The sequence below is a fragment of the Rhincodon typus genome, chromosome 20, assembly GCF_021869965.1.
Source record: "Rhincodon typus isolate 14 chromosome 20, sRhiTyp1.1, whole genome shotgun sequence".
NCBI classification, from domain to species: domain Eukaryota; kingdom Metazoa; phylum Chordata; class Chondrichthyes; order Orectolobiformes; family Rhincodontidae; genus Rhincodon; species Rhincodon typus.
In genome coordinates this window covers 36,277,333-36,292,290 of record NC_063351.1, presented here as the reverse complement: position 1 = coordinate 36,292,290, position 14,958 = coordinate 36,277,333, and the positions used below count along the sequence as shown (strand labels likewise).

The window sequence follows — 14,958 nt, the reverse complement described above, 5'->3', positions numbered from 1 at the left end:
GATAACATAATAAAAGTAGCAATACAGCAAAAACATGTTTGCAATATCCATTTATTTATAAGGAGGTTTCATTTTGCTGAGGTTTCATTACTAATATACATCAATAGTAGAAACGCAGTTTAACTCCATAATTTTAAACACATTTTCTCACATAATGTACACATTAATACATCTTTCTGCTGCATCCTGCTGATACACATTTGTTCAATACTACAAACCTAATTTATATATGTTTAGTCAATCATTATTTAACTTTAGAAGCAAAACAAAATAATTAATGAAACTCAGTTCGATTATTTCTCACCACAATACAGAATGATTGTTGGCTTAGACTTCAAATTCTTTTAAATTTGTTCTTCTTTCCACCATTGATCCATATACTTACTTCATGATAGCATAAGGCTATCCTGTTCTGGGTTAATTTAAAAGCCATTGACATGATTGCCATACCAGTAATAATTAAAATAGACATTATCATGAAAAAATTTGGATGTTCAGGAACAAAGTCCCCAAAGCCAATAGTGGTAATTGTAATAAAATAGAAATAAAAGGAATCGAGATATTTCCATTTTTCCCAAATTGAAAGTATACCTGCACCAAAAAGAATGTAGGCAATAATAACACCTATGATAATCATGATCGGCACATCAAATTTTTCGAGTTCTTGTCCCAGACATGGAAAAAAACTGTCACCTTCAACTGGCTTTAGATCCAGCTGGGGACATGACTTACTTCGACTTCTCTTGCAAAGCTCGAAAGTCTTCTGATTAAAATTTTCTTGAACAATTAATTTTTCGAATATTTCAGTTTTTCTCAACAGCTCAGATTTCTTTTTGACCGAAGACTGTGTGTTCAACACACTTTTTATGCTCATAGGTGTGATGATCACATGTGAGCCCCCTTTCAAAGAGATGGACCTCATTGCAGATTTTGCTTCTGATTTTGAGAAGCTCTGTTTGAATGAAGACAACGTTGAGGGGGTTGCTGATGGTGGCGGAGAAATATTCTTTTTTAGCCGCTTTCTTACATGGTTGTAAACTTTGGAAAGTAAAGCTGCCAACTTGTCTCCAACATCGGTGATGACTAACAGCATAATGGGGATTCCAAATGTTGCATAGAACATGCAGGCAATTTTTCCTCCTACTGTTAAAGGAGAGATATGACCATAACCTAAAATTGAAAAGGAATATGTTATTCATCATGACGGTAGAAATTGCTATTGGCAGTTTCTCAGACTACCATATCTATACATGTACTGTTTTCTTTTACGTGTCTTCTGGAATCTGATGTTCTGTTATCCTGTTAAATATAAATGATAAAGCAATATATTTGGATGTTGAATTGCTATAGCCAATGCCAATGAGCTTGTGAAAAAGTTGATGTGACAGACTAAGGATGTGGATGTAGGAAATTTAGACTGAAATGAAGAGAATTTTATTCACCCAGGAAGTGGTGAGCCTATGGAATTCTCTGCCACAGAAAGCAGTTGAGGCCAAAACATTGAATGTTTTCAAAGACGAGTTTGATATAGTTCTTAGGGCTAAAGGGTATGGGGTGAAGCAGGAGCAGGATACTGAATTAAATGATCAACCATCAAAGACTGAATGGCCTAATTTTGTTCCTATTTTTGATGCTTCTATGTTTGGCTGGTATTTCCAGTGAAATCAGGAGTGAATTTACAAAGGATATGCTGTACAGCGGCTTCAGTTTGAAAGTTCAGGTCTATATGGATGAGGCCAAGTCTACCAACTTGCAATTTAAATATGGTTGTTGAAACTTCATAGATTATTAGTGAATGTAGCAAAGAACTTCTGTTTTGGAGTTAAGTGCAGGAATTGGCCAAGCAAAAGTTACACTCCACTCTAATATTAACCATGCTGTTTTACAGACTTCTTTATTTGTGGCACTGTCTGTCATCAGTGTGAAATGTGATGGACAGTGGTCTTTCAGCAGATTTTCCATGGTCTCCATTCTTCTGGTTCTGATGTGAGATCAATGACCTAAAGTATTGCGTTGGATTTGCACTTTGGAGTGGACAAGTCTGTGTGAAATACATATACAAAGTGTATTTGTTCAATTGGGAGATATCGCAGCCCCAACCTATTTGCTACAATGAGAATTGAAAGCTAACACCAGAGTGTGCACAACTGTGTGATGATTAAAGTTACCATGGCTCTCAATTTAAGTACCTCTAGTTGCTTTCAACAGCAGTCAGTTTGCTGTGAGCTGAGTGATCTCACAGGTCACTGATGCAATGTTTGTAGCAATAATTCATCACCTTCATCAGCCAGCAGGAAGGAACTACGCTGAGATTTGCCAACATTACTGAATTCCTACAGATGCAGGGTATTATAGGCTGAAAGTGCACAACCCTTCATAGTCCCCATCACAAATCATCTCTGCATCTCAACAGGAATGGATTTCATTTAGTCAATGCTCAATGTCTATGATCCTTAGTGTTGTTAATTGAATCCCAGGCCAGATGGTGAAGAATGCAACTGGACACCATCCCTTTCTTGGTGCTAGTGTTTTTTTACAGAATGCAGCATTACATGTATCTACCTATCACTCCAGTAACCCAGCCATCTTTATATACTTCTGAAAACTAATAAGTTCAATTCATCTAAATTAACAAGATGATTGTCCCTTAAAGTTGAAATCATACCTGCCTTTTCTACTGAAATTGAAATAATGCATAATAAAGGAACCAAATCAAACCAGTTTATCAGATGGCTGTCTCTATAACCAAGGTCAAATCACAAATTTTAAATTAAATTTTGGTTTGGGGAATGATTCTGCACTCCTGCCCCTGCAGTGTCCACTGGTCGTAGAACCATCTCTCTCTATCTATCTTGTTTTGATGAAATCAAAATCAATTAAATCAAATTAAACTAATGACCAGGAAACAGCACTTTGAAAGGACACTGCAAGGAAAGAAAACCCAAAAGGAAATCTACAAAAGTTAAATTAAAGTTTGGTTTTGGGATAGATGATGTACTCCAGTCCTTGTTGTGCCCACTGGTTGCAGAACCATCTCTCTTTAGAAGTGGCTCAGTAGTTAGCACTGCTGCCTCACGGAGCCAGGGACCTCGGTTTGATTCCAGCCTTGGACGACTGTCCATGTGGAATTTGCACATTCTCCCCGTGTCTCTGTTGGTTTCCTCTGGGTGCTCCTGATTCCTCGCACAGTCCTAAGATGTGCATTGGATTGGCCAAGCTAAGTTGCCCGGTATTGTCTAGGGATGTATAGGCTAGGTGGATTAGCCATAGGAAATACAGGGTTATAGGGAAGGGGGCTGGATTCTGGGTGGGATGCTCTTTGAAGGGTCAGTGTAGACTTGATGGGCTGAATAGCCTCTTTCTGCACTATAGTGATTCTAAATGACCTATGTATTTAATTAATCAATATCCTTAATTGATATATCTTAACAATGTAATTAACATGCAGTTAAAAGTGATGAGATATCCGGGGCTGCTCCTATCTGTAATTATAATGTTTTCTTAGTTTGACAGCACTCAACATTCCCCCTGTTTCAACTAGACCATAGTTGGGTGACAAGAGCTATCCCCTCAGCCACTGCCTTTTATCCCTGTCAGGAACACAAGCCAGTCCAGATAGCCAATGCAATAAAACCCATGAAGCAAAAATGGTTCTGGCTGAAAAAAAAAGCATTGATACTCAAAATTTACCAAACCAGATGATTTACTTCAGTAGCTCTTCATTTTACAAATGACTGCAGGATTGATCCCTTTCTACAAACTATCCTTACATAGTGACTGTCTTGTGTGCTCAGTTAGTTCATCTCGTGCTCTCAGGAGATTTGTTGCTGAGCTATTGTCTTACTTCTCTTTGTTTCTGCACACTAGGGGAGATCTCTCTAAGCTGTCTCTGAGATATGCTTAATGCCAATATCTAAGCAAGTACCTGGAAACTCAACATTGGGTGATCTTTCTGTTGGGCAGCGCTGCTGTCTTCTTCTACTCACTGAATACTATGCAGATCAAGACAGAGACAGAGAGGAAGGCAGAAAATGCTGGAGAAACGCAGCAGGTCTGACAACATCTGTAGAGAGAGAAACAGAGTTAATGTTTCATGCCCATTGACTCTTCTCTCCATGGGTGCTGCCTGGCCTGTTGACTTAGTCATAAATCTGTGTCTGCCTGATTTCCAGTTTCTGCAGTGTTTTGCCTTTAATTGAGGCAGAGACAGATCTGTTGTTCTTGAAGATAGCAGCAGGCTTTTTTTCATGCCAAATACATGATAGTTAAATCTAAGTGAAAGGAGGCAAGGAATATGGCTTTAGACCCTTTAGCACTTATTAACTAGCCCTGCCAGTTGCCATGCTCCTGATAGATCTCCTGCCACCAAGGTCCACAACTTGTTCTTAAACTGGCAACAGCACATGGATGAAGAGTAGCTCTCTTCCCATGGCTGTCCATTCCTGGCCAGGTGCGTGACCTTACCTTGCAAGAAAGCAGAAGGTGGTTCAGTATTTGTGTTGTGAGAAGTTACGAGGAAGTGCAACCTTCCTGCACTATCCCCATGTCCTTAAATTATCATAGTAACCAAAAATGTATCTATTGTGTGTGGCTCTGAAAGGATTAACACTGAAATGTGCCATAAGCACCATCCACTATGATGATATCATATGGAATTGTGGGCAGACCAGCTCAAGTTAGTGAGGAAGTCAGACCTAGCATTCAGATCCTCCTCATGTTTCTCTAACAATGCCTTTCTTATCAATTCAACCTGAAACTAGAAATGAGATCTTATTAACAGTGTTTCTGCTATGTTTTCTTCTTCTGCGCAGATATAAGCAAGAGTGACTTTCGAATAACAAGGTGTAGAGAGCTGGATGAACACAGCAGGCCAAGCAGCATCAGAGGAGCAGGAAAGCTGACGTTTCAGGTCTGGACCCTTCTTCAGTAAGTGACTTCCAGAACTGTAACTCAATGTTGTGAATGGCGATTCGCATGGACCCTTAGGACAGCTGGATGCCCAGCTTAAAGGGAACATTGCTTATTAATTACAAAACACTCTAGTTAGACCAGGAAGTCATTTTCTCTGCCACACTAAACCAAGAAGGCCCTGTGGTTTCTTTACACAAAGAGGATGATGGCAGAAATCTGTATCATAAGCAGCAATTCATACAGTATAGTGAGCCGGCAAGCTCATACAACACCATTTACCCTGATCTTGAATGTACACACTGAAAGTTCACCGTTCCCTGGGGTAGAGAATTCTAAAGATTCATAGCCTGTTGACTTTAAAAGAAATCACCTCAACTTCAGTCCTAAATGACTAGACCCTTTTTCCAAGGCTGTAGCCCTATGTTCTACATTACCCAGCTAAAGGAAAAATTTTCACCCCATGTACTGTGCTAAGCTATTTAAGGATTTTATATTTCAATTAGATCACTCCCACTGTTTTAAGCTCCAAAGAATATGGACCTACCCAACTCAATCTCTCCTTATGGGATAACCCTTCACCCCATGAAGCAAGCTTGTGAGATTTCACTGCACTTACTCTGGAATTAATGTGTCCTTCCTTAGGTACAGAGACCACAACTAGACAAAGTACTCCAAGTACGGCCTCACCAATGCCCTTATGCTCCAATCAAAAGCTAACACACCTTATTACTTCCTCATTGTGTGCTATACTTTCATGGTAACTTTCTGTAATTCATGTACAAGGACCACTTTGGTCCCTCTGATTACCTAGTCTCTCACTTTTTGAAAATGATTCTGTTTTACTTAATTTTTCTTGTATGTATGTCATCTGTCATGTTCTTAGTCCATCCTTGCAATCTATTTATATCACTTTGCAGAGTGATAATCATCAGTTAGAAGGTTTACTTTAGTTATGTTTGTGAGATCCTTATTACTGCATTATAACCAGGTTCTGGGGGCTGGATTATTGGTCTGGTACCGACTCATTCTGTCAACTGTCCCCTCTTGTGGTAGCTAGTTTGTCTTGATAACTTCTTGTCACCTATTGGATAGAAGATATACTTCCTCTGCTGACCACCACTGTCAATAACTCCACCATAGTGTCAAAAAAAAAGAAGGAATCAGCTTCTCCTGTACCTGCCATCGTGCACAGTCCTTAGATAAATTTGCCTTCAGCTAAAGGGAATATTCCCTTTAAGAAGTGGAGACTGCCTTCAAATTGCATTAAAATATGTACTATTGATGCCTCACCACACCTCCTCATCACCCTTGAATAATCCACATTATTCAAGATACCCATAAACAATGCAAATAGCACTGATAGCCATCTATTTCTTTCTTTATTATTCATTTGTGGGATGTGGGCGTCGCTGGCTAAGCCAGCATTTATTGCCTGGCTTTGAGAAGGTGGTGGTGAGCTGCCTTCTTGAACTGCAGCAGTTCATCTGCTGTGCGTTGACCCACAATACCATTAGGGAGGGAATTCCGGGATATTGACCCAATGATAGTGAAGGAATGGCGATATATTTCCAAGTCAGGATAGTGAGTGGCTTGAAGGGGAACTTGAAAGTGGTGGTGTTCCCATATATCTGCTTCCCTTTTCCTTCTAGATGGAAGTGGTCATGATTGTGGAAGGTGCTGTCTGAGGATCTTTGGTGAATTTCTGCAGTGCATCTTGTAGATAGTACACACTGCTGCTACTGAGCGTCGGTGGTGGAGGGAGTGGATGCTTGTGGATGTAGTACTAATTAAGCAGGCTGCTTTGTCCTGGATGGTGTCAAGCTTCTTGAGTGTTGTTGGGGGTGCATCCATCCAGGCAAGTGGGGAGTATCCCATCATACTTCTGACTTGTGCCTTGTAGATGGTGCACAGGCTTTGAGGAGTCAGGAGGCGAGTTACTCACCGCCTAGCCTCTGACCTGCTGTTGTAGCCACTGTCTTTATGTGGTGATTCCAGTTAAGTTTCTGGTCAATGGTAACCCCCAGGATGTTGATAGTGGGGGATTCAGTGAAGGTAACACCATTGAATGCCAAGGAGTGGTGGTTAGATTGTCTCTTATTGGTGATGGACATAGCCTGGCATTTGTGTGGCGCGAATGTTACTCGCCACGTGTCAGCCCAAACCTGGATATTGTCCAGATCTTGTTGCATTTGAACATGGACTGCTTCAGTATCTGAGGATTCGCGAATGGTGTTGAACATTGTACAACCATGGGCGAACATCCCCACTTCTGACCTTATGATGGAGGGAAGGCCATTGATGAAGCAGCTGAAGATGGTTGGACTGAAGACACTACCCTGAGGAACTCCTGCAGAGATGTTCTGGAGTTGAGATGATTGACCTCCAACAACCATAACCATCTTCCTACAACTATGACACCAATTACCGAAAAGTTTGCCCCCGATACTCATTGATTCCAGTTTTGCTTTTAATTAATTAGGGGGATGAATGTGAGGCCTTAATTGTTTCCACATGATTGGGTGGCCATAAGAAGTGGACCATTCTGCAGTCAAATACAGACTTAAATCAATTTCTATTCTGTGACAACATACTTTGACAAAGATAATTGGAAAAAAAGTTTGACAGAAATTTGCAATACTAAGAGAACTCATTCCAGTTTGATACATTTGTTGACATTAGTTGATTCCTAAAGGCTTCTAAATGCTAAATGCTTTCTGAACTTAGTGGATGTTGCATTGTGCTACTGATCCTTGGGTTTAATTTTTCTACTTTCGAAAAATTTAATTGGAATTTCATTGTTTATTAGTTGTAGAGTTTTTAAATAATGAAATCAAGTGGAGACTTTAAGTCAGAGAAAAAAAACGTTCATTTAAAGTAATGAGACCTTTTTTCAATTTAGGATTAGAATTAGCTTTATCGTACTCAAATGAGTACAGTGAAAGGTTTCCATATCGTCATTTATGGCACCATCTTAAGAACAGATTATTAAGTACAAATTCTTAGGGGGAAAAGAAATTAAAGAAAGAAAGAGTCCAGCATTACAGATTATAGGAATAAATTAGAAAAAAATGTAATAAAATGTTCACAATAACAGCGTTCCAACGCAGTCCACACCAGCACGTAGCCTCTGGAACATGCCAAGTTTTACCTCGAGGTCGGGAGACTGCTCTGGAATCATCTCATGGCTCGAGGTCCATGCTGAGGCAATGCTGAGCTGAAAGACCACCACGTTTGACCGCCAAGAAAATTTTCAGAATTAGATTCTTCAAATATTATTCCAAATACATCTACATTATTTTTCCATGTCCATTTTAAGGGGATTTTACTCTGCCTCCAGTAAAATAATTAACAAAAGAATTTCACATTAGGCATTAAGGTTTCATATGATAATATTTGAAGATCCTCTTTCTAAAGAATACTGCTTGCTGCATGTAGAGATTACACTAAGTGCAAATGTGGATTTGACTTTGATGATTCAATACTCGGTATAATGTGTTTTTCATTTAGGTGCTGATCTTGAAATCAGACCCCATTTATGGTTTGAAAATCTCTTTTGATATTTGTTAGGGTATTGGATGAATTTTAATTACTAGGCAGCATGTGTCCTTATTACAAAATAGCTACCAAATTGCCAGTCCCAGTCGGACAGGCCATAGAGACTGAATAGAAAAGAAAAATGTCATGTTGACATCAATAAACAATAGATAAGTATTCCTGGACAACCCCCTCAGAGTGAACTTGCACTGGATATCTAACCAATTCTATATTCAGTGAGTGAATAGCTGACATGAATGACAGAATGTTCTTTCACATCCTTCACTTTGATGTGCACACGTTCAGACATGTTCAAAATCAAGGGAAAAATTCCATAAGTCAAAGCCTCTTCAAACCTTGAGACTCCTCCGTGGATATTACATTGAGCCTTTGGAAAATAGTGTTGGCATTGTTGACATAGTGTTGAGGGAGTCAAGTCAAATACTGTACTGAAATTACATGATTGTCCTCTAAACTACACAGTGGCATTACTTCCTTAAAACTAACCAGCCAGTTCAAAGTAATTCATTTTGTGATTTGTTTTGAGATAATTCTGTAAGACTTTATGATATAAGTCTTTTAAAATGGTTGGCAACTGATAGTAAGTCTATTATTACTCAAAATGTACCAAAAAATTAATTTAAAAGAATTAAAGGAAATTGTTGGCCTTACTGGTGAAAGCTTTTCATTCAAAAGGAAAAAAGACACATCGCATTGATCCTTTTATGTTTATTTTACCCCTTTCATTTAATTTTAATCCTAAATTTATGGTATCAATTGTTCATGAAAATGAGAGGCCCAATTTAAGTTTGATAATATTGTTCAGCTATTGAAAGGCTAAAACTCACTGCTTGTATCATAACGTTTCATTTTCTGTATTTTTATCCTTTAAGAACATTATTCTAATACGGGTAACGGTTGTGAATTTCTTTTAATAATTAGGTCATTTGGATTTTATTCATAACTTATAGCAATTAAACCTTCAGGGTTTGCTTATAGAATAAAACGTCCAGATCCTCGTGCCAACAGATAACAAATCACCTTAGCCCATCTTAGTAGGAAATGACCAGCTGGGACTTAACAGAGATTCCCATTCAGATAGTGCCAACAGTGGTAAACTTATTCATTAAAACAAGATGTGCTTCCCCACAGTTCTCAAACTCGTCTGCTGGAGGGATTAGCCAGGCTCCAGTCCACATTGGTATCAGGAAAGTGATAGTTGCTATTTTTGCACAAGATAATATCTTCATCATTATGGTTGAAAAGACCCTCAACGATGTCCAACTCAAGTCTCACACTTCTGCTCTTCCCTTCCCAGAACAACAATAGGGCTCCCCTTGTCCTCAATTTCTGATCCATCGGTCTTCACATTCAAAGGATCATTTTCTCCTACTTCTTTCATCTTCAGCAGGAAGCCACTACCAAACACATCTTCCCCTCCCCTCCAGTGTCAGCATTCTGCAGGGACCATCCCATCAATATATTCTGGTCCACTCCTCCATTGCTCCTAACACTTCTTCACTTCCCCATGGCTCCTTCCCATGCAATCTCATAAGGTTTGACACTTGTCCATTCACCTTCCTCGCTCCTCACTGTCCAAAGTCCCGTGCACACCTTCCAGGTGAAGCAGTGTTTCACTTACACTTCGTTAAACCCAGTCTACAATATTCACTGCTCACAATGTGGCTTCCTTTACCAAATGTAGACTCTGTGACTGCTTTGTGGTATGCCTCCACTCTGTGCATAGGAATGAACCTGGCATTTCAGTTGGTGGCCAGTTCAATAAACCTCTTGCTTCCATGCTAATATTCTGTCCTTGGCCTGCTACTGTATTCCAATGAAACTGAAGACAAGCTAGAGGAACGACACCTTATTTTCTGTTTAGGCACTTCATGGCCCCTAGGACTCAACGTTGGTTTCCACAACTTCAGAATGTGAGCTCGGCACTCCAGTTTTCTTAAGCACCCCACCCTCCCCTGGCTGTGTCTTGTTTGTGGGCTTTGCTGTCAGGAGAGTGGGCTCATATTCTTCTTTTCATAGCTAACATTTCACATTCTCCTTCACTTGTTTACTACCATTATCACTGCTTTTGTCTTTTGCTCTGGACACCATCATAATATGTCCACTTGCTCCTCCTCTGCCTCTGTCCTTAGCATACAAAAAATCATTTTTCTGTTCCTTTCAGCTCGAAGGAGAGTTAAACTGGACTCAAAACATTAACGTCCTTTCTCTCTTCATGGACGCTGCCAGACCTGCTGAGTTTCTCCATCCATTTCTCTTTTTGTGATAGAATTTTTGTTTCAGTTTTCCAGCATCCGTAGTTTTTTGTTTTATACCTTTTATCCTTAGTTGTGATCTTTCAAATTTAAGTTGAATTCATATTAACATGTATTGATTTGATAATTGTGTGTCTCCATAAATATGGTTATGTGATTTCAAAGACAGCAATGAAAAGGATTTAAATCGCCCTAAAATTATTTTTTGTAAGAAATCACAACATAATGAGAATTGCAGCTCACACACACCCAACACATATCTTATGGCTGCAGAACAAGGATTTTGAAGACACTTGTTCACAGGGTGTGGCTGTCATTGCTTAGGATCAACATTTATACCCCAATCTTAATTGCCCTTGAGAATTATTTCATTCTCAAATTTGCATTTTTAATGGAAACCTCCGCCCTTAGTTTTAATGAATTGAAAACCAAGGGTGGCATATCCCTTGCATTCTGATATACTTTACTGATACTAGAAGCCCTCTACTGGAACTGTGTATTCAGAAATTCATCCTTGTAAGATGGGAATGTGATTAAAATAACATATTCTCTCTTCCAAAAGACATATATTCTCGTTTCGGTACGGTTATCTTTGTGTTGAATGCCCCACTTTAGCTGAATCAAAAGCTGTTTGTGTTATGATCCTAGACAGTGAATGTTAGCAGGAGCAATGCAGATCATTTAATCAGAGCTTGTGCCATTCCTACCACCTTTCAGGGTCCATGCATACCTTCCAACAAACATGACTGGATAGCTATCACTGATGCTTATTCTCAATAGTCGAGACCTACCTTTGCCTTTCTAAACCACCTGATCTGACATCAATTAACTCAATACCGACTAACATTGACTCTGTGAACTATTGATCTGCATTATCTCATATGCACAATAAATTGTACATTTAGCCAACAAGACACCAGGACAACTTGAATAAGGCAATTAAAACTCAGATCAAATACCACTGTCAGCACATTTATTTGCAGTGATTTTTACCAAAGTCCCCTCTTTGATATTTTAACCATTGGTTAGCAACAGAATGATGAACTTGGTACTTCATTTTAAACATATGTCCAACATCATTGCCAACAATTTTCAGTCTGCATTTACTGACGGATGAAGCTAAGAACAAAGTGGATTGATTAGGATGTTTATAAAATTGCCATTAATTTCCTGTTTATCAGTTTTAAAGGCATGTATGTTATCTTATCTAATGTTGGTAAGATGCACCAAATTTTCTATCATGATGACATTATCCCCATGCTCGTTTCTTTAAAAGCTTTTACACAGAATTTATATCAGCACAGCCAATACAGGCTGCAACTGCAAAACTGTGATCATTTAGAAAGGAAAGAAAGGCAATTTTTTGAAAACAAACTAATTATAGATGTTGCCAGACAATTGGTATATTTTAAACTGGGATGGCTTGAATAAAGGCGTGATCAAATATAATGAACTGGAACTCAACACAAAGGTACCTCAGAAACCCTGGTGTAACTCTGAACCACGCTCATATTTGAAAATTAAACTAGAATCCAATTGAAAACATTCCTTGGTGAAATTTGCATTTTACTTCATCTAATCATTTTAGAAGCAAATAACTTACCCACAGTTGAGAAAACGGTGCAACAGAAAAACAGAGACCCGAGAAAATTCCATTGAGTTTTGTTTTCATTAAGAGTGGACCAATAACTTTGGAAATCCATCAGTTTTTTCCTTATGTTATCTTTAAAGTACAGTTTCCCAGATGCTGTTTCAATCCCTACAAGTAATTATATTCATTAATACCCAGGTATAACTAGCAAAGACTCTAAAAACTCAATTTTGATTGTCAAAAGTGAATTTTTGAAATAGCGGGATGATATCACATATAACAAACTCATGCATTTATAATATTTCATTTTGGATAGATGTAAAATTTAAGGAAGGATTTATTAAAATACCACGCGAAAAGCAATTATTCAAACAATTGAAAGTCAAGTTAACCTAAGGTAAATTCAGCATACCTTCTTTATCATGAGTTCGGTTGGCAATTTCCCACAGCTCATTCAAAAAAATGTCATACTTCTCTGCTGATTTATTGGTGCTTTCCAACTGCTCAAACAGAAACGCTCCAAAAACAGCATACATTACCAAGAGGAAGACCAAGAATAAATGAGGAATAATGGCATGCAGAACTTTGAGACTCCAAAATTTGCATTTTGCAGCAGGATTTTGCTCTGGAGCAGACATCTTATTTGCAGTAGGCAATCGAAGGGGAATGTCAATTGCAGCGGTGTCTCTGTCTTTTAAACGCATTACTCGAGATAGAGTGCCTCTCTTAAAATAACCACTGAGCGTATGGTGATGAAGGACTTAAGGCAGTCAACAAATTAGCTGGGCTTTCAGCCCCCCAAGGGGAAGCAAACAGCCTTAATAGCAACATTTACTAGAAATTAATATTGATTCTTGCAGCTTTAATGTGAGCTGGTGAAAAGAATATTTGCAGAAGTTCCCTCCGAAAGCAGCTTCAGACTTCATGTAGGGAAGCCACCAGTTATTGTAGATGATTGTCTGTAGTACACTGCCACCATATGGTTTGAAATTTTACATAATCTGTTTAGGAACAGTGGTGTTCATTGTTCAATAGACACATTTCAATTTTCAAAATTTTATCTGTGCAAAACGAAAATGCAGCTGCCACTACATTAGTTTTCATTCTGAACATACAATTATCGGAATAGAGGTCCTATTGGAATAGTTCAATTACTTTCAGATTAAATCTAATTTAAATCATCATGTAATTGCTTAATCAATTTCTTTACAGTATTGCAAAAATACTTGAAGAGATGAAAAGGAGGACAGTGGGATTTGATAGCCCCTTAAGAGATCTGACACAGGAACAATGGACTAAGTGGTCATTTTCTGTGTTGTAGGCATCAATGGACAAGAAACTGAGCTCATTGGCACCTGTTTTATGGATGCCCTTATGCGTCAACATGCTATCCACAATGCACATGCATTACTTGCACAAATGTATGAGGGAAACTGGGCATTCTCGTCATTAAGTCATTGAAGGCTAATACGCAGATGCTGCAAGCAATTAGGAAGGCTAATGGATTGTTAGCCTTTATCGCAAGGGAATTTTAGTACAGGAATAGAGGCATTCTGCTTCAATTGTATGGAATCTTGGTTAGACCACATGGAGTGCTGGGTGCAGTTTTGGAGCCTTTCCTTAGGAATGATATTATTGCCACAGACAGAGTGCAATGATGGTTTTCCAGACTTGTTACTGGGATAGCAGAACTGTCCTGTGAAGAATGATTAGGGAGCCTGGACCTGTACACTCTAGTTTTGAAGAATGAGAAATGGTCTTGTTGAAACCTGCAAATGAGAAATGATCTTGTTGAAACTCACAAAATACTTAAAGGGATAGACAAGGGAAGGGAGTCCAGGGGACATAATTCCAAAACAAGGGAGAAACCACTTAGAACTGAGATGGGGAGAATTTCTTTTTACTCAGCGGATTCTGAAACTTTGGAACTCTGTACCCCAGAGGGCTCTGGAAGCTTTGACATTAAGTATGTCTAAAACAGAGATTGACAAATTTCCAAAGACCAAGAACATAAAGGGACCTGGAGACAGTGTCAGAAATAGGCAATACAGTGGATGACCAGCCATGATCAGGCTCAAAAGCCTGTCCCAATGTTCTTGATGAAGCTTGCTACATGCCATATTGATGCAAATGAGCACAGTGATTGTCAACCAGAAACATGCAGAGCACCAGATCATGATACTACTCACTCTGTGACATTGATTTAATGCCAACAGTGCCTTTTTTGGAGTTTTTTTGAATCACAACTATTGATGAAGTGAAATGTTTCTTTCACCACAAATGCTGAAAGACCTGCTGAATTACTCCATTATTTTCTGTTTCTATTTCAGATTTCTAGCATCCACAACACTTTGCTGTTGGACTTATAGGTGAACTGCTGATTGATTGCTATAGGCTACTGCTATGACTGAAAGGAGCTGGTGTTTTCTGTAGTTGCTTCCGGTAGCAAAAGTCTATCATGAGTGGTATAATAGATGCTGAAAGACATTGTGCTGTTTTCATGGCTTCTAAACAAACCAATTACTCCCAAACTGTGATTTCAGTGTAGTAGTAGGAATATACTAAGAGTTTGAAAATGAACAAAGGCTATGCAGGACATGACAAACTTCTAAAAGAGGGAGAAGGAGGATGAAGAGAATTGCTCTC

General features: G+C 38.8%; 1 protein-coding gene across 1 annotated transcript; it reads right to left on the bottom strand.

The window, feature by feature from the left end:
• Positions 1-334: 334 nt before the first annotated feature.
• kcnk18 (potassium channel, subfamily K, member 18) lies at positions 335-13,016 on the bottom strand. The gene is made up of 3 exons (XM_020532944.2): positions 12,725-13,016; positions 12,325-12,480; positions 335-1,170 (listed from the first exon to the last, which is right to left on the bottom strand). The coding sequence occupies exons 1-3, from the start codon at positions 13,014-13,016 to the stop codon at positions 335-337; spliced, it is 1,284 nt and encodes a 427-aa protein (XP_020388533.2).
• Positions 13,017-14,958: the final 1,942 nt, after the last annotated feature.